The sequence below is a fragment of the Giraffa tippelskirchi genome, chromosome 1 (assembly GCF_054371585.1).
Source record: "Giraffa tippelskirchi isolate mGirTip1 chromosome 1, T2T-mGirTip1v1.2.pri, whole genome shotgun sequence".
In the NCBI taxonomy this organism is placed as follows: Eukaryota; Metazoa; Chordata; class Mammalia; order Artiodactyla; family Giraffidae; genus Giraffa; species Giraffa tippelskirchi.
This window is the reverse complement of record NC_137275.1, coordinates 1371639-1391460: the sequence shown is the minus strand read 5'-3', so window position 1 is coordinate 1391460 and position 19822 is coordinate 1371639. Positions and strand designations below refer to the sequence as shown.

At 49.9% G+C, this 19822-nt stretch overlaps 1 protein-coding gene across 1 annotated transcript in view; it reads left to right on the top strand.

The window, feature by feature from the left end:
• POLN (DNA polymerase nu) overlaps positions 1-19822 on the top strand; it is a 137625-nt gene that overhangs the window by 41513 nt on the left and 76290 nt on the right. Inside the window, 6 exon segments of the mRNA XM_081579010.1 lie at positions 7267-7424; positions 9897-9965; positions 10986-11046; positions 11720-11784; positions 15117-15200; positions 15511-15606. Of these exon segments, the coding sequence (XP_081435136.1) occupies positions 7267-7424; positions 9897-9965; positions 10986-11046; positions 11720-11784; positions 15117-15200; positions 15511-15606 (533 nt within the window).

Below are 19822 nucleotides of genomic sequence, written 5' to 3'. Positions count from 1 at the left end.
AGGTTCGTAACATTGTACAGGAGGCAATGAACAAAACCAACCCCAAGAAAAAGAAATGCAAGAAGGCAAAATGGTTGTCTGAAGAGGCCTTACAAATAGCTGAGAAAAGAAGTGAAAGGCGAAGGAGAAAAGGAAAGATATATCCATCTGAATGCAGTGTTCCAAAGAATAGCAAGGAGAGATAAGAAAGCCTTCCTCAGTGATAAGTGCAAAGGAATAGAGGAAAACAACAGAATGGAAAAGACTAGAGATCTCTTCTGCCGGAGTCCAGCTCCAGCAGGTCCAGGGGTTCCCTCAGGAAGGACTGCGTCAGCGATACGAATGAGAACACACAGCAAGTCTCAGCGTTTCCAAGTGTCTTCTACTTTATTGTTTTTTTAAGACAGCTTTTATATTTTGAGTGGTATATAGAAACAAATGTAAAGTATAGAGTCATACCAATTCAGCTTAAGGGACTTACCAATTTAGCTTAAGGGACATACCAATTCAGCTTAATGGGTATATCTTAATGGGCCTATCAATTTAGCTTAATGGGCCAGCAGTTTCAACCCTCATCGAAGCCGTTTACATGTCTTTAGTTACAAAAAGCCTCATTTTGTTTACATCATCTTCTGGCCTGGGGGCCTGCTAACACCTTGTGACTCTCCATTGATAAGGGTTGATCAGTCAGAACACTTTTGTATCGGGCACATCAGGAAAGAATTCATCAACAGGAAGTTTTAAGGTAAAACTTGTTTTTGGTAATTTACTCTATGCCTTAAGCTTAACAGAAAAGAATGTAGTTCCATAAAGTCATAGAACAGCAAGCTGAAGTTCCTCTAAGTAAGAATCATCAGTTAAATCAACAATTGTCTTATTATTTGTATTAAAGCTAAACTTCTATTTATATAAATCTTTAACTATTATGCTTTCATTATATAGGCTAAATACATTAAGAGTAAAAACATAGTAAATATAGATTAAGTAACAGTTTCACAAAGCAATATTTTATATATTTCCTAACAAGCCTTTTTTCCTGCAAAGGGTTTTGTGCCCATAGGGGCTTTCTGTGTGGAGGCTCTCAATGCTGTTTTATTACTAGGGAGCAGTCATGCACATTAGCTCCAAAGGCACAGGTACATTTATTAAACAAACCAATATGTTAGCAAAAGGAATTTAGATTAGCATACTCTATATCGCAGATAATTTTATTTAGGGTGCTACGGTTCAGGGGCCTTGTCGATTGAGGTTTCAGGATGATCTATTTTAGAAGGGAAATCAGGAAAGGCCTTTTGCCTAAGTCATAGAAAATAAGAAGAGGTTTATTATAGTAAACATCAGAAAGACAGGTATCATCTTTAAGGTGAGCGCTGAGGCAGCCTTCCGAGAATCCCTGAGGCCTGAGAAGCCTTGCTCAATCAGTCCTTTTCCTCATGACCCTGTCATGAGTGGGATCTCGTGAGCTGGCTCCCGGCACTCGTCAAGAAAATTAGAGATACCAAAGGAATATTTCATGCAAAGATGGGTTCAATAAAGGACAGAAATGGTATGGACCTAACAGAAGCAGAAGATATTAAGAAGAGATGGCAAGAATACACAGAAGAACTGTACAAAAAAGATCTTCATGACCCAGATAATCACAATGGTGTGATCACTCACCTAGAACCAGATATCCTGGAATGTGAAGTCAAGTGGGCCTTAGGAAGCATCACTATGAACAAAGCTAGTGGAGGTGATGGAATTCCAGTTGAGCTATTTCAAATCCTAAAAGCTGATGCTGTGAAAGTGCTGCACTCAATATGCCAGCAAATCTGGAAAATTCAGCAGTGGCTACAGGACTGGAAAAGGTCAGTTTTCATTTCAGTCCCAAAGAAGGGCATTGCCAAAGAATGTTCAGACTACCGCACAATTGCATTCATCTCACACGCTAGCAAAGTAATGCTCAAAATTCTCCAAGCAAGATTTCAACAGTACGTGAACCCAGAACTTCCAGATGTTCAAACTGGATTTAGAAAAGGCAGAGGAACCGGAGATCAAATTGAAAACATCTGTTGGATCATAGAAAAAGCAACAAAGTTCCAGAAAAACATCTATTTCTGCTCTATTGACTATGCCAAAGCCTTTGACTGTGTGGATCACAACAAACTGTGGAAAATTCTGAAAGAGATGGGAATACCACACCACATTACCTGCCTCCTGAGAAATCTGTATGCAGGTCAGGAAGCAACAGTTAGAACTGGACATGGAACAACAGACTGGTTCCAGATTGGGAAAGAAGTACATCAAGGCTGTATATTGTCACCCTGCTTATTTAACTTATATGCAGAGTACATCATCTGAAATGTTGGACTGGATGAAGCTCAAGCTGGAATCAAGATTGCTGGGAGAACTATCAATAACCTCAGATATGCAGATGACACCACCCTTATGGCAGAAAGCGAAGAGGAACTAAAGAGCCTCTTGATGAAGCTGAAGGAGGAGAGTGAAAATGCTGGCTTAAAACTCAACATTCAAAAACTGAAGATCATGGCATTTGGTCCCATCACTTCATGGGAAAAAGATGAGGAAACAATGAAAACAGAGACAGACTTCATTTTGCGGGGCTCTAAAATCGCTATAGATTGTGACTGCAGCCATGAAATTAAAAGACGCTTGCTCCTTGGAAGAAAAGCTATGACCAACCTAGACAGCATATTAAAAAGCAGAGACATACATTACTTTTCTGACAAAAGTCTGTCTAGTCAAAGCTATGGTTTTTTCAGTAGTCATGTATGGATGTGAGAGTTGGACCATAAAGAAAGCTGAGCACTGAAGAATTGATGCTTTTGAACTGTGGTGTTGGAGAAGAATCTTGAGAATCCCTTGGACAGTAAGATCAAACCAGTCAATCCTGAAGGAAATCAGTCCTGAATATTCATTGGAAGAACTGATGCTGAAGCTGAAGCTGAAGCTCCAATACTTTGGCCACCTGATGTGAAGAACCAACTCATTGGAAAAGACCCTGATGATCGGAAAGATTGAAGGCGGGAGGAGAAGGAAACGACAGAGGATGAGATGTTTAGATGGCATCACTGACTCATGGACATGAGTTTGAGCAAGCTCTGGGAGTTGGTGATGGACAGGGAAGCCTGGCATGCTGCAGTCCATGGGGTTACAAAAAGTCAGACACGACTGAGCGACTGAACTGAACTGATTGCCAGTTTAGTTTTTATTTCAGAAATGGTTTTTTGGTTTTACTTTGCTTTCCTGAATTCTTTCATCTATTCATCAAGTTTTTCTTTTACTAAGTCACCTAATCTCTAAGTATTTCTAACTGAGTTCTTCATTTTCATGCTAAGTCACTTCAGTTGTGTCTGACTCTTTGGACTGTAGCCCTCCAGGCTCCTCTGTCCATGGGATTCTCCAGGCAAGAATATTGGAGTGGGATGCCATGCCCACCTCCAGGGGATTTTCTCAACCCAGGGATCAAACCTGTGTCTCTTATGTCTCCTGCACTGGCAGGCGGGTTCTTTACCACCATGACTTCTATCATTTTCTTAATTTTTCTCAGCTCATTCACAGTCTGCTTTGTTGGCACTTCTTTTCTAATACTTGACATTCTCCCCAGTGTGAGGCTTGTCCTGGTAGCTTCAGTTTGTTAGTTACAAGAGTCTGTAGGGAACAGTCCCCAGACTATTCCAGTGCTGTCAGACCTTCCCCAAGGTTTTTCAAAAGTATGTGTTGATAAGAACCCTTAATTTGGGAATACTAGCGCTTTGAAAGGCAAACAGAATGAAATCGTGTGGCTGGGTCAGTGTTGGCAGACACGGTTACATAAAGTCCTGACAGCTGATGGGCAGCAGGCAGGCAGAGTGCTGACTGACTTTCTGTCCCCCAGAGTTCCAAATCTGTCAACACAGGCGACTTCCCAGCTATGAAAAAAATAGCGACAATACTGGCTGCTTAGGTAAACATCAATCTCTTAGACTACTGTGACTTAAATATGCCAGAAAATATAACACTTAGTGTGATGTGATCTAAGACTACAGTTTTGTTTAAAGACCGACTCTTTGTTTTTGTGAAGTAGACTTCAAAATGTTACAGCAACTTCGGAGAGCAGTCACTCAGGATTGCCAGACTTGTCTCTTAATTTATCAGTCACCCCATCCTTTTATTACTCCCTCTCCATGTCTAAAATTCTCTGGTACTAAAATATATTAGGCAAATATCACTTTTTTTTTTTTGATTTAAGCAGCACTTTCAGGACTTCCCTGGTGGTCTAGTGGTTAAGACTCCAAGCTACCAACGCAGAGGCGTGGGTTTGATCTGTGGTCAGGGAACTAAGATCCCACATTCGGCATGGCGTGGCCAAAAAAACAAAATAAAAATTTAAAAAGTGCATTCATATGTGTCCCATGGCTACTTCCAGTAATCTTTTCTCCCAGTTTTCAGACGAGGAGACTACCAGGTGAGGGGTGATGTAGCCTCCCAGGGTCGAGGGCGGCCTTATGCCGAGTTTCTTTGCACACACCACGTGCAGCATAGTAGCTGTTTTGTAGGGTTCCTCCCAGCAGGGTGCTGCACAGATCACCTCACCCCTCCTCCTTCTCTCTCGAGACTCGGGAAGCTGACACCCCAGTGCCAGGTCGGGGAGGCTGTCCCGCAGAGGGTGGAGGAGGGTCCTGCACCCCAGTGCCGGGTCTGGGAGGCCGTCCCGCAGGGGGTGGAGGAGGGTCCTGCACCCCGGTGCCGGGTCTGGGAGGCCGTCCCGCAGGGGGTGGAGGAGGGTCCTGCACCCCGGTGCCGGGTTGGGGAGGCCGTCCCGCAGGGGGTGGAGGAGGGTCCTGCACCCCAGTGCTGGGCCGGGAAGGCCATCCCGCAGCGGGTGGAGGAGGGTCCTGCACCCCGGTGCCGAGTTGGGGAGGCTTCCCTGCAGGAGGTGGAGGAGGGTCCTGCACCCCGTTGCCGGGTCAGGGAGGCCGTCCCGCAGGAGGTGGAGGAGGGTCCTGCACCCCGTTGCCGGGTCAGGGAGGCCGTCCCGCAGGAGGTGGAGGAGGGTCCTGCACCCCAGTGCCGGGTCTGGGAGGCCGTCCCGCAGTGGGTGGAGGAGGGTCCTGCACCCCGTTGCCGGGTCAGGGAGGCCGTCCCGCAGGAGGTGGAGGAGGGTCCTGCACCCCAGTGCCGGGTCGGGGAGGCCGTCCCGCAGGGGGTGGAGGAGGGTCCTGCACCCCGGTGCTGGGCCGGGAAGGCCATCCCGCAGGGGGTGGAGGAGGGTCCTGCACCCCGGTGCCGGGTCGGGGAGGCCGTCCCGCAGGGGGTGGAGGAGGGTCCTGCACCCCGGTGCTGGGCCGGGAAGGCCATCCCGCAGGGGGTGGAGGAGGGTCCTGCACCCCGGTGCCGGGTCGGGGAGGCCATCCCGCAGGAGGTGTAGGAGGGTCCTGCACCCCGGTGCCAGGTTAGGGAGGCTTCCCTGCAGGGGGTGGAGGAGGGTCCTGCACCCCGTTGCCGGGTCGGGGAGGCCGTCCCGCAGGGGGTGGAGGAGGGTCCTGCACCCCGTTGCCGGGTCGGGGAGGCCGTCCCGCAGGGGGTGGAGGAGGGTCCTGCACCCCGGTGCCGGGTCGGGGAGGCCGTCCCGCAGGGGGTGGAGGAGGGTCCTGCACCCCGGTGCCGGGTCGGGGAGGCCGTCCCGCAGGGGGTGGAGGAGGGGAGACTTGGGAACAGTGGAAGTGGGGAGACGCATGGTTGAAGAGAGAGGTGCACGGGGCAGAGAGAGGCCCCAGAGCAGGGAGAAAAGTGAGGCGAGACGGCAGGGGTGGGGCGAAGGCTTCCGACATCCATCTCTTTCAGCATCATTGAGAGTTAGTTTGGGATGGATTCCCCTTGGAGACTGGCTGTGGGGGACCTGGCTGGTGGGGACCACTCTTACCGAAGGCTCCGCATCCTTCATGAGTGCCAGAGCGTCCCTTGTTGCTTAGCTCTGTGATAGGAGGGCGGCAGGACTATAACTGTGAATGCGGACCTTGTTATTGTTGTTCAGTCGCTCAGTCGTGTCTGACTCTGCAGGCCCACGGACTGCAGCACAGGAAGCCAGGCTTCCCTGTCCTTCACCATCTCCTGGAGCTTGCTCAAACTCATGTGCATTGAGTCAGTGTTGCCATCCAACCATCTCATCCTCTGTCGCCCCCTTCTCCTCCTGCCTTCAATCTTCCCAGCGTCAGAGTCTTTTCCAATGAGTCGACTCTTTGCATCAGGTGGCCAAAGTATTGGAGTTTCAGCTTCAGCATCGGTCCTTCCAATGAATATTCAGGGTTGATTTCTTTTAGGATTGACTGGTTTGATCTTCTTGCTGTCCAAGGGTTTCTAAACAGTCTTCTCCAACACCACAGTTCAAAAGCATCAACTTATCAGTGTTCAGCCTTCTCTAAAGTCCAACTCTCACATCCATACATGACTACCGGAAAAACTATATCTTTGGACTATGTGGACCTTTGTTGGCAAAGTTATGTCTCTGCTTTTTAATGCACTGTCTAGGTTGGGGAAGGAAATGGCAACCCACTCCTGTACTCTTGCCTGGAGAATCCCATGGATAGAGGAGACTGGTAGGCTGCAGTCCATGGGGTCGCAAAGAGTCAGACACGACTGAGCAACTTTACTTCTCCCACTTCACTCACTTCATACTTTATCACTGGAGAAGGAAATGGCAACCCACTCCAGTATTCTTGCCTGGAGAATCCCATGGACAGAGGAGCCTGGCTGGCCATGGTTCATGGGGTCGCAGAGAGTTGGACACGACTGAAGTGACTAAGCAAGCAAGCAAGCAAGGTTTGTCATAGCTTTTCTTCCAAGGAGTAAGCATCTTTTTTTAATTTCATGGCTACAGTCACCATAGGCAGTGATTTTGGAGCCCAAGAAAATAAAATCTCTCTGTTTCCATTGTTTCTCCATCTATTTGCCATAAAGTGACAGGACTGGATGCCATGATCTTCATTTTTTGAACGTTGAGTTTTAAGCCAGCTTTTTCATTCTCCTCTTTCACTTTCATCAAGAGGCTCTTTAGTTCCTCTTCACTGTCTGCCATAAGGGTGGTGTCATCTGCATATCTGAGGTTATTGATATTTCTCCCAGCAATCTTGATTCCAGCTTGTGCTTCATCCAGCCTACATATACTCTGCATATAAGTTAAATAAGCAGGGTGACAATATGCAGCCTTGTCATACTCCTTTCCCAATTTTGAGCCAGTCCATTGTTCCATGGCAGGGGAAAGTACTTGTTTTTCACAGAATGGCTAAGTGACCTTTCTCTCTGCAGTTGCTGACTTTGTAGGGCTAGATCCCAGAATTGCTGCGTGGCTTATAGATCCTAGTGATGCTGCACCCTCTTTTGAAGATTTAGTGGCAAAATACCTGGGAAACCCCACCACACTTACAGTCAACAACATGGATGAAAATTCCTCAAGAAAGACTGTGGTGAGTTGTTTTAAGATAAGGTTTATGGACCTTAATACAACCTTAATTTTCCTCTGAGAATTTTTTCTACTTCATGGACAGCCCAGGAGTGAAAAGAACATTGCCGACATCCACTTTTACTTGTTTGGCAGAAATGCATTCTGCTAGAGAATACTGAGTAAGAATGGATGACTTCTGTCCCTTTGTAAAGCTGTCCCTGAGAAATGCCATTCACGGCCTGATTCTCCTAAATGGGTCCTTGGTGTCAGACGGTCACTTGTTCTGTGAGCAGACAGCTGCTTGTTGATAAATCCTTTGTTCTGGAGACTTGGCCCCCGTGGCGGAGGCTGGGGGTGGCCACTCCTCAGTTCCCGTGGGGAAAGTTGTAGAGGCTGCCCGCGTCTGTCTCTCCAGGCCCCTCTCTCTTGTTGGGAACCATTATCTGCAGAAGCAAGGGTGCGTGCAGCCCTGGAACCCTGCCTGGAGCCCGGGGCGAGGGAGACCTGATGTGCTGCACAGCAGGGCCAGGGAGGGTAGCCAAGCCGGAGCAGCGCCCGCACCCTCAGCCAGTCTCTCGAGGCTCCCCGGCTGTCCGTGAACAAGCCCAGTTCAAAGCATGACTGGAAGGCCAAGCAGGAGGCCGTGCGAGCCTGCCCTGCACGCCGGCTGACCTCGGGACTGTCGTTTGGGGCATTTGCTCCTACAGACCCGCTTGGCGGGGTGGAGTCGGGGATCTGTGTCAGATAGAGGCTTGGGGTTGGAAACAGAGAAAATCACTCTCCCTTAGTCTGAAAGGAATTTGTCAGAGGAAAGTGGGGCGGCTGAGACTCAGAGGGAAGGCAGAGCGAGCTTTGGGAGGACAGCAGCCGGGCGGCTGCGAGGGCCCGGCGGCTCCGAGGCTCTGAGGACCCGGGCGGCTCTGAGGGCCCGGGCGGCTCCGAGGCTCTGAGGACCTGGGCGGCTCCGAGGGCCTGGGCAGTTCCAAGGGCCCTGGCAGCTCCGAGGGCCCGGGCGGCAGGAGCCCACGGACCCGGGGCCAGCAATGAACCATGTGTCACTTTTGTCCAAGATTCACAGTTTTAGCGCTCAGAGTCTCCTTTCCACCGCTGTGTCGCATGTTTGCCCCTTGGCAGGGCAGCAGGGCATGGAGATGAGCAGTCCTCCAAGGTCCATGCTGTTGGGCGGAGCTTCCCCAGACAGAGGCTGAGATACTGTAGCTGGAGGAAGGAGTGGTCTGCCCGTGTGTGGTCAGCCCCGGTTCACAGAGCAGGACTCGGGTGCACAGGGCTTGTGTCTGCACCTCACCCAAGGTGAAGTCGACGCCATAGTTCAGTCTGCATTTCTGAATCCAAAGGGGCGTTTTTCCTGGTACACACATGTACACGTTAGAGGTGGGAGTGGCTTAAACACCTGCTCAGAGGAGGTGCTTCCTCCCTGACAGAAGTCGTGCCCCTCACCCAGGCCGCGTGGCCCAGGCACCCTGAGTGCCCTGCCTTTCGGCTCCCCCGGGAGGCTCTGCCCAAGGCCTCGTCCACACTCAGCAGAGAAGAGGCAGCCTGGGAGGAACTCATGCTTGTCCAGCGACGTGTCTGTCGTGGGAGCACGTGGTGTGAGCAGTTGGGGGGGCCTCTGCTCTGCAGGGTCTGGGGACGTGGCGTGAGATACGGGAGCAGGAGAGCACGGAGACTGAGAACTCAGAGTGTGGGTCCCGTGGGGGCAGCGGCGAAACCTCGTAGGAGAGAAAGGCGACGACAGCTGGGGGGAGGAGGTGCGGCCGGGCTGAGCTGCCGGGGCCTGAACAGCACCACGGGGCCTGAGCCGGTCCTGAGGCGGCCTCGCAGGTCAGCGCTATGCAGCAGGCAGCGTGTTCAGGTGGCAGGCCGGCACAGCCACGACACGGACATGGACGTGCCCATGGTTCCGGGAGAGCCAGGCCCGGTGGCTGCAGGACCACTGCGGGGTGCGTCGTGAGGAGGGGTCTCTGACGCTGCATCTGGGCACCTGGAGTTCGCGGGCCGTGTGGCGGAGTGAGGGGTGCAATGGGGATGCCAGGCCTCTGGGAGGGAGCGGCTGTTAGACCGCGTGTCGGGGCCGAGGCTCCCCCCACCCTCACTGCGGGCTCTTGTTGGTCCACCTCCCAGCGTCTGTGTGTGTGTCTGGGGCAAGGGTGGGTGGCGAGTGTGCAGGCAGAGACCAGGAGACCAAGTCCACCTCCTGTTGTCCCTCCCACGGGTGATCTTTGCCCCGGGGTGCTGAGCTTCTCTGTGTTCATTTCCTGTAATGTGAGGGCAGTGGGGGTGGAGAGAAAGTAAGAAGGCAGTAGGGATCTTGAACTTGCCCAAGAAGAGACTTCCGTGGTGTGGGGGCTGCTCTTCTTGGGTGATGGGTCTCAGCCCCAGGGTGCGGTCTCTGTGGAAAAGCTGTGGCTTCCCAGAGTGTGACGAGCGTTGCTCCCAAATGTTCCTAACTGCTCATTCTTTTGCTCTTTTGAAGAATCAGAATGTCCTTGCGAACCTGAGGGCGCTCCACAGACTGACGATGCACCTCTGTTCCCAGCTGAAGGCAAGGCGTTTCGTGGTAGCTTCACTGCCCAGGGGCTGGCCTTTGTCCAGAGCACAGGAGGCATGTCCCTGAGGGCAGGAGACGGGACCCTGGGCATCACTCACTGGAGGACCGTCCAGATGATGAGACCCGACTTTTTAAATGTCCTCTATAGGTTGACAACAGTTGTGTAACATTTTTTTTTAAGACTCTGATTCAGTTGGAGCGTTTCCAACACTGCTGCTGCTGCTGCTAATTTGCTTCAGTCGTGTCCGACTCTGTGCGACCCCGTAGACGGCGGCCCACAAGGCTCCCCCGTCCCTGGGACTCTCCAGTTAACATAAAAGCTAAGAGTTCATTTCAGTCAGTAGTGATGGACACAGCTCCACTCAGAGTCTCATTGGGAAGCAGAGGTCATTTGAAGGACTAGTCAAGAAAGGTTGCATGAAGGGACCAGGTACCACAGCAAGGGCAGGAGTCGGGGGCCAGCACAGGGCAGAGAGGCCTGCGGGGACAGGCACTGGCTGGGAGCTTCTCCACCCCGGCATCGAAGGGCGGGCTCTTACCAGGACCCTGGGGAGGCCGTGCCCTGCAGTGGCTGCAGGCCAAGGACGGGGGGGCCAGCAGTGCCCTGTGAGCTGGCACAGGGGAAGCCGCTTCCCTCTCCTCCTGCTCCCAAATGGGCAAAGCCAGCTTGGGAGCAGAGAAGGAACCCAGCTGATGCAGCCTGGAGGGCTTCAGGCCTTCCTCCTGTTCTGAAATTAAAGTGGGAGGCTAAAGCCACAAATACCTAAATCACACTTAAACATGAGAAAGATGGAAGAGAAATGGGATTGGAACCTGTCCTCCCAGATATTTCTGAATATTTCCATTTGCGCTTGGCATTAATATTAATCATAAGATAGGATACTTGACGGAAATAGAAGTTTGAACCATGTCACCCAGAGGAGCTGCTTAGCAAGATTAAGCGGGCTGTGCAGCAAATGCGGGCAGAAGTAACAGTTTCAAAGTAACACGATGTCATTTCTTCCCCTGAAACAGGTTTGTGGTTTATGGCAGCTCTTCTGGACTTTGGAGCTTCCTCTGACACCGATTTTGGCAGGTAAGGCACCGTGAAGGTGATGCAGTCTTTGCAGAGTTCTCTCTTCTGTCTGGGACGCCTGTTTTCTCGTGACTTAGTTTGGGGTGGGCGCTGCATCATATGGGCCCCAAAGAACAGCAAACCCTTAGCTTCCCCTTGCTGTGGCGAGAGGGCGTGGCCCGCGTCACCCCTGGTCCAGACGGACTCGGACGTCGGGGTCACGTGGGAGCCCCTCGGAGCCGCCTGCTCTGCAGGTGCCCTGGCTGGGGGCCGTCCGCCCTCCCGCCCCCTGCCCCCCAGAGCAGTGCGGGGAGGCGGCCTGCCTGGACGTTTCCCATGTCGGCAGCTGTCCTGGTCCTGGGGTGCTGGACCCTCACACTTCGTGAGAAGCCCCTGGAAGGGCTATTTCTGGCTCCTCGCTGCCCTTGCTCCCGGCCCCCAGCCCACTCTGTCCCACTGGGCACCTGGGAGAGCAGAGCCTCGCGCACGGCCGGGGGCCTCCCCACCCACGGCGTCCCCACGCCCGCCGCCGCCGCCGCCGGGCTGCAGTGCCCGTCCTGGTGCACACGGCTGGGCTTGCACTGTCCTCGTGGTCCGCGTCGGGGAGGAGGCTTGCTCCTGGCCCTGCAGTCTTTCTCAGAAATGACTCACTAATGCGCTACAAATGGTATCTGCTTTGGTGTTTGAATCACAGTGATGGAAAGCCACCGCATTCAGGTGAACAAGGAGGAGATGGAGCGGACGTCAGCGCTTCTCGGGGTGAGTGCGTCTGTCAGGCTGCGCGTGGGTGCTGGCCCTCCCTTGCCTGGTGGGTGACTCCCGGCGCCCCCGCGTGACTGGCCTTTTGTTCCTCACTCGGCCCAGCCTGGGGCACTGTTGCCCATCTCTGACTCCTGCAAGGGATACCATGCTTGGAAAGAGTTGAAGCAAGACCACAGCTGGTGCCCACCTCATGTGGCCATGTGGTGGTTTAGAGGGCATTGCCCCTTGAGTGGGTGAGGGCAGGTCATGGGTTTCTTGGATACTTTAAAAAAGCAAAATTAAAGTTTTCTAACTGTAAAAAATACAGAGGGATGCATAAAGATGCATGAAAAAGATGTATTAAGTGTTTCACTTAAGTTATTTTAAGGTTAATATTTTAGAGGAAACTCCAGGATGACCATCACCCAGGTCAAAGCTGAGAATGTCCAGAAACCCTGCTGGCCCTTCCCTGTCAGAGCCCTCTTCCTGACTTGGCAGTCATTCTACTGTTGATTTCTTTTACAGTTTTCCGTTTAGAAGCTTGATAGTATAGTCGCTTCCTTTCAGAAGGAGCTGTAGGTTAACCGTCGTGTCCGACCTCTCTCCCCGTGTCTCAGCTTCCAGTCCATGCCCCTTGGGGCTTAGTACTCCACTGCATGCCCCACCTCAGTGCAGATGGCAGCAGAGTTGTGTCTGGCATCACAGACCATACTGTGTCCCTGAGCAGGTCTCCTAGGCCCGTGGGCACATGCTCCCTGGGTCCGAGACACGATGAGCTGTTGGCGCAGCTTCATCAGACGACACTGAATTGCTTTGCAAAGTCCCAGCTGCCTGAAGTGCACACGAGGTCCTGTCCTGCACATCCTCCCCGGCATGGGTCCCCCGGACTCTGAGGAGAGCCCTTCTGGTGAGGACGCAGTGGTGTCTCGTTATGATGTTGGTTCCTGATGTCCTGGTTACTGAGGAGGTTGTATAGCTTTTCTTTCACTGTTGGCTGTTTGAAGCTTCTCAGCATTTTTACCCATTTTTATATTGAGGCTTCTGTCCCCCACTGTCTGATCTATAGGACGTCTCAGTATATCCTGGTACAAGCCTGTGGCACACACCTCCGTCCTCTGTGTCTTACTGTCTTACTCTCTGAATGTCTTTTGATCAATAGACGCCCTTAATTTTTAATTTTATCAATCTTTTTCTTTATGGTTAGTGCTCTTTGCATCCTGTTTAAGGAATCTTTCCTTTTGTCGAGTTCATGAAGTCTTTCTTCCATTATGTTTGAAGTTATTTTCATTAGCCTTTGCATTTAGGTTTATAAACCTGAAACTGACTTTTTCGCTTTAGGTACTTTTTTAATTGAGAAGGAAATAGCATACAATGAATAACACACATCTTTTAAAATTTATTGTGATAACATAAAACTTACCATCCAAACTGAAGCTCCAATACTTTGGGCACCTCATGCGAAGGGTTGACTCATTGGAAAAGACCCTAATGCTGGGTAGGATTGGGGGCGGGAGGAGAAGGGGACGACAGAGGATGAGATGGTTGGATGGCATCACCGACTCGATGAACATGGGTTTGGGTAGACTCCGGGAGTTGGTGATGGACAGAGAGGCCTGGCGTGCTGCAATTCATGGGGTTGCAGAGAGTCGGACACGACTGAGCGACTGAACTGAACTGAACTGAACTCCTCTGCTGTCTTTGGGTTTAGTCTGTTCTTTTTTCTAGTTCCTTCATTTGTGAAGTGAGGTTATTGAGTTCAAACCTTTCTTGTTTTTTAACATAAGCATTTATAGCTATAAATTTCCTCCTTAGCACTGCTTTCACTGCATCCCATATGCAGGTATGTTGTGGCTTTGTTTTCACTCATCTCTAAGTAATTTCTAAATTTGTTTTTTATTTCCTCTTTGATCTTTTGCTTATTTAAAATTGTGTTGTTTAATTTGTACAATTTTGTGAACTTTTTATTTTTCCTGTTGTTATTGATTTCTAACTTCAACTTGCTGTGGTTATATCATATTTTCTATGATATCAATCTTTTTAAATCTCTTGAGACTCAGTGGCTTAAAATATAGTCTATCTTGGAAAACATCTGATACTCACTTGAGAAGAATATCCCATATGCGTGTTATTGTTGGGTAGAGTGTTATGTACTGTCTGTTAGATCTAGTTGTTTTTATCATTGTTTAAGTTCTCTATTTCCTTACTTATGGGTTTCCCAGGTGGCTCAGTGGTAAAGAATCTGCCTGCAATGCAGGAGACCTGCGTTCTTTTCCTAGGTCAGGAAGATGCCCTGGAGAAGGGAATGGCTACCCACTCCAGTCTTCTTGCCTGGAGAATCCCATGGAGCTGCAGTCCATGGGGTTATGTTTGGTCGTTCTAACCATTATTGTGAGTGGGATATTCAAATCTCCAACTATCCATTTCTCCATTCAGTTCTGTTAGTTTTTCTTCATATATTTTAATGTAAATGCTTATATTGTTATGTCTTCTTGCTGTATCAAGAATATAATATCACACCTTGTCTCTTATAACCAGTTTTTATTTAAGTTCTATTTTGTCTAATATTAATATAGCCACCCTTGCTCTGTTTTTATTACTATTTGAATGGAATATCTTTTTTTGTCCTTGCAATTTCAACCTGTTTATATCTTTAAAAGGAGTCTCTTGTAGACAGCATATAGTTGGACTGTGCATTTTTATTCATTCTGCCAATCTCTGTCTTTCTACTTTTCTGCTGACCATAAAGAAAGGAGGTGAGGGACTCATAAATTCAGCACGTCCTACTGTTATGCTCAGCAGTGTATTTGTTAGCTGTTTCATCAGGTGCCTTTGTCTTTATCCACCTGGGCCTTTCGTACCCCCACCCCTTGCCTGGACTGTGCGCTAGTCTGGGTGCTTGTTCTGAGCTTGTTTCCCTGTAGCTGCTCCCTCTATTGGGAGGGAGGGTCCTGCATCACAACCACAGTGGTCACCGTGCACTGTGGACCCAAGCCTTCTGCCTTGGGATCCTTGGCAGGTCTCGAGCTTATGGGGTGATGCTGGATCCCGTTGCTGGTCATAATGCTGGTGGAGGATTCCTTCTTTCCCTCCTTCTCTTTGGTGAAGTATTTGCTATTTTTACTTCTTTCAGTTTGTCTCCTTGGATCCACTTCACTTAGGAGACTGACTCTATGAGCTGAGTATTCCATCATGAGTCAACATTTGTATTTTGTAATCTCTCATTTTGGTAAATTATAATAAGTTACTTTTTTATTCTTACACGATCTCTTGTTGAAAATTATTTGGTGCGCAAATTAAATCATCTTAAATTGTGAAAACTGTTAGTAAGATCGTGTTTGTTGCTTTCATAGTCTCGTCTCAAGGAACTGGAGCAAGAAGCCCATTTTGTTGCAGGAGAACAGTTTCTTATCACGAGTAATCATCAGCTTCGAGAGGTAAAGCTGAATTTCGATTCTTTGATAGAATATGCTTCCTATTCAGGGGTTAAAGGGAGATTTATTCTGAATTTATGAACATTATTTCATGTGACTGTCTGAAAAGTATGTAAGTGGCTCATGTTCTCTCACACTGAGATTCATTGCTTCAAAGCCTCTAAATCTGAGAATAGTACCGAATCAGGACCTAGGCATTTGGTAGCACCTGATCGGGGTGTCCTCTCTGGCCGGCTGCTGACCTCTGTGATGGCGATGTGCAGGTCCTCCGAGAGCTGGGACTGCTCGCCACGTGATGTTGCCTCTGTTGCAGATCCTGTTTGGCAAGCTGAAGCTGCACCTGCTGCGCCCACAGGACACGCTCCCCATGACGGGGCTGCGGAGACTCCCGTCCACGTCGGAAGCCACGGTAAGGTTCCACAGCGTCCCCTTGCTCTCTGAAAGAGAAGCACGCCCACACGGCATGCGAGTCCCTCTCAGGCCCCCGGGCTCCTTGTGGCGGACGAGCCTGCAGCAAATTCCACTGAGCAATTCCATTCAGTCACTTCCTTTTGCAGCAGAAGAGGGGTCCCTGCCCCAAGGTTGCCCTTCAGGTATGAACGAGGGACACAGGCTTTTACGGTACAGTTTTCCAGAAGCAGTAAATTAGCTCGATTTCCTGCAAAGACAATTGGATGGAATTTTGTCCTGAAAACCAAATTCTTGACCATCTAGTCATGCCCTCTCAGTTTCACACCCTTGTAAGAGACTGGAAATGGGGGAGAGTCATCAGTTGTCTTCTTTCCCCAAGTTTATTTTAGAAAAATTTAGCTACCCTTCTCTTGGGAGGAGTGAACTTTTAGAAAGACAGAGAGTGGGGAGGTGTACTCTAATTGAGTGGCAGAGAATGAGTAGATGCTCAGAATCCAGTAAGTGGTGCCCCCGGAAGCCTGCAGAGAGGAGGCTGGCAGCTCCGCGAGATGACCTGCATTGCTCCTGCGAGCGCTGCTGTGCAGGCAGGCCCTGGTCCCTCTCTGTGCCTTGTCTAGCTCTGACTTTGCAGCAGCGGAAGGTTTCCTTCCAGACTGCCCTGTGCACGTTGCCCCTCCAGCCCCCGACTGTTTGTCTCAGCCCCGGCAGAGCTTTGTGCTTGCTGACTGTCCCCCTACCCGGCCCTCAGCAGCCAGGCAGCAGTTACTAAGGGACCCCTCCTCCCTTCCCCGCCGGAAGGACTGCTCCCTGGCGGGACTTGACTCTGCCCTCTCCCAGAGTTGTCCCCACCCTGATGAGCAGCCTCCTCCTGTGTCCTCAGAGCCAGCAGTGACCCTCCCTTGCTGCTGACGCACCCCATCCGGGCAGAAGGGTCTTTTAGAGCCGGAGAAGCCACGTTGCTGCCCTGCCTTCGGCTTTCGGCGGCCCTCAGAGTAAGACCCCGGCTCCCTAGTGTGTCACCGCCCGGCGGTCTGGGCCCAGTCCTTCCTCCTCCCCCGACGCCGCACTGCCAGCACCACGGAGCACACTTCCACACCTCCCTTCTCAGGCTGGAGGCGCCCTATGCGTTTTGCTCAGCTGGCTTCTGACTCCAGCTTCAGCACTGCTTCTAGAAAGGCCTCCTTGGCCACAGATGACACTGAGGCCCCTAGCTGCAACCTCTGCCTTCACCTCGATTCGTTTTCTGCTTATAACTTGCCAAAATGCTGGAGAAGGCGTGGAGAGAAGGGAAGCCTCCTATATTGCTCGTGGGAATGTACAGGGATGCAGCTACCTTGGAGAACCGCATGAAGGTTCCTTAAAAACCTAAAATAGAACTACCGTATGACGCAGCCATCCCACTCCCGGGCGCGTACCTGGAGAAAGCGTAACTGGGAGAGACGCGTGCACTGTGCTATTCACTGTAACACTGCTCGCAGTGCCAAGACACGGAGGGCCCCTAAACGTCCATCCACAGAGCAATGGGAAAAGAGGGTGTGGTCCACATACACAGTGGGAGATTACTCAGCCATAAAAAAGAGCAAATGGGGACTTCCCTGCTGGTCCTTGTGGTTAAGACTCCTGGATTCCACTGCAGGGAGCATGGGTTTGATCCCTGGCTGGGGTGCTAAGATCCCACATAACGTGTGGAGCAGCCAAAAAATAAAAAATAAATACATAAAAATATGCAGAAGTCATTAAAAAATTTTTTAGAAAACAATGAATGAAATAATGCCATTTGGATCAACATAGATGGATCTAGAGATTATCATACTAAGTGAAGGCAGTCATAAAAAGACAAACGTCATATCACTCATATGTGGAACCTAGTTTTTTAAAAATGATACAAATAAACTTATTTACAAAACAGAAACAGACTTACAGATATTGAAAACACACTTATGGTTACCAAAGGGGAAAGAGTGACAAGTGAGGAGTAAATTAGGACTTGGGTTGAATATATATGTGCTACTGTATATAACATGGCATCCGGTCCCATCACTTCATGGCAAATAGATGGGGAAACAATGGAAACAGTGAGAGACTTTATTTTGGGGGGCTCCAAAATCACCGCAGATGGTGACTGCAGCCGTGAAATTAAAAGATGCTTGCTCCTTGGAAGAAAAGCTATGACCTACCTAGGCAGCATATTAAAAAGCAGAGACGTTACTTTACCAACAAAGGTCCGTCTAGTCAAAGCTATGGTTTTTCCAGTAGTCATGCACAGATGTGAGAGTTGAACCATAAAGAAAGCTGAGCGCCAAAGAATTGATGCTTTTGAACTGTGGTGCTGAAAAAGACTATTGAGAGTCCCTTGTACTGCAAGGAGATCCAACCAGTCAATCCTAAAGGAAATCAGTCCTAAATTTTCATTGGAAGGACTGATGCTGAAGCTGAAGTTCCAGTACTTTGGCCTCCTGATGAGAAGAACTGACTCATTGGAAAGATCCTGATGGTGGAAAAGATTGAAGGCCGGAGGAGGGATGAGATGGTTGGATGGCATCACCGACTTGATGGGCATGAGTTTGAGTAGGCTCTGGGAGTTGATGATAGACGGGGAAGCCTGGTGTGCTGCAGTCCATGGGGTCGCAAAGAGTCGGACATGGCTGAGCTACTAAACTGAACTGATACGTAACACTGGGGAAGGAAATGGCAACCCACTCTGGTACTCTTGCCTGGAGAATTCCATGGACAGAGGAGCCTGGTGGGCTGCAGTCCATGGGGTCACAGAGAGTCAGACACAACTGAGTGACTAACATATATAACGTAGATAACCAACAAGAAACTACTGTATATAGCACAGGGAACTGTACTCCGAATCCTGTGATAACCTACATGAGAAAAGAATCTAAAAAAGAAAGAATATATGTATATGAATAACCAAATTACTTGGCTGTACACCTGAATCTAATGCAACACTGTAAGTCAACTATATGCCAATAAAATTTTTAAAAATAAAATAAACTTGCCTAGTTACTTATTTGCTATTCTAGTAGGATGTAGGTTGCACAGATCAGAGACTTCACCTGCCTTGTTCGCTATGTCTCCAGAGCCAGATGGCCTGGAACTAGCCCTTGTTGGGGCTGTGTGTTCACAGAGGATGGCCAGGGCCGGGAGCGGGACCGCCACGCTGGAGAGTCTGGGTGGGTTTCAGTGCCGCATGGCAGCAGGTCCTCAAGTTCCAGTAGTGGCGGGACCCGAGAGCCACAACTGTCCCCTCGGGCTGCACCCGAGCTGGGATCTCGGCCTGATTTACTCTGTGTCCAGGCACCAGCTGGCTGTGTTGCCCTCTCCTGTGTTGCTCCTCAACTCTTCCTGACAACCAGCAGCAGAGGAGGAAATGTGATTCTCCCCTGTTTCGAGGTGCTTTCCTGTGGAGGGGATTAAGACAATGCTCTGCAGTTTTCTTCACAAAGACATAGTCAACATGAACCATATTCTGTTAGCCTTGCTGGCAAATAGATGGGAAAAAGTGGAAACAGTGACAGATTTCATTTTCTTGAGCTCCAAAATCACTGTGGACGGTGACTGCAACCAAGAAATTAAAAGATGCTTGTGCCCAAAGCCTTTGACTGTGTGGATCACAATACTGCTGCTGCTGCTGCTAAGTCGCTTCAGTCGTGTCCGACTCTGTGCGACCCCATAGACGGCAGCCCACCAGGCTCCGCCGTCCCTGGGATTCTCCGGGCAAGAATACTGGAGTGGGTTGCCATTTCCTTCTCCAGTGCATGAAAGGGTAAAGTGAAAGTGAAGTCGCTCAGTCGTGTCCGACTCTGTGCAACCCCATGGACTGTAGCCTACTAGGCTCCTCCGTCCATGGGATTTTCCAGGCAAGAGTACTGGAGTGGGGTGCCATTGCCTTCTCTGGTGGATCACAATAAACTGTGGAAAATTCTGAAAGAGATAGGAATACCAGATCACCTGACCTGCCTCTTGAGAAATCTGTAGGCAGGTCAGGAGGCAACAGTTAGAACTGGACATGGAACAACAGACTGGTTCCAAATAGGAAAAGGAGTACGTCAAGGCTGTATATTGTCACCCTGCTTATTTAACTTATATGCAGAGTACCTCATGAGAAACGCTGGGCTGGAAGAAGCACAAGCTGGAATCAAGATTGCCAGGAGAAATATCAATAACCTCAGATATGCAGATGACACCACCCTTATGGCAGAAAG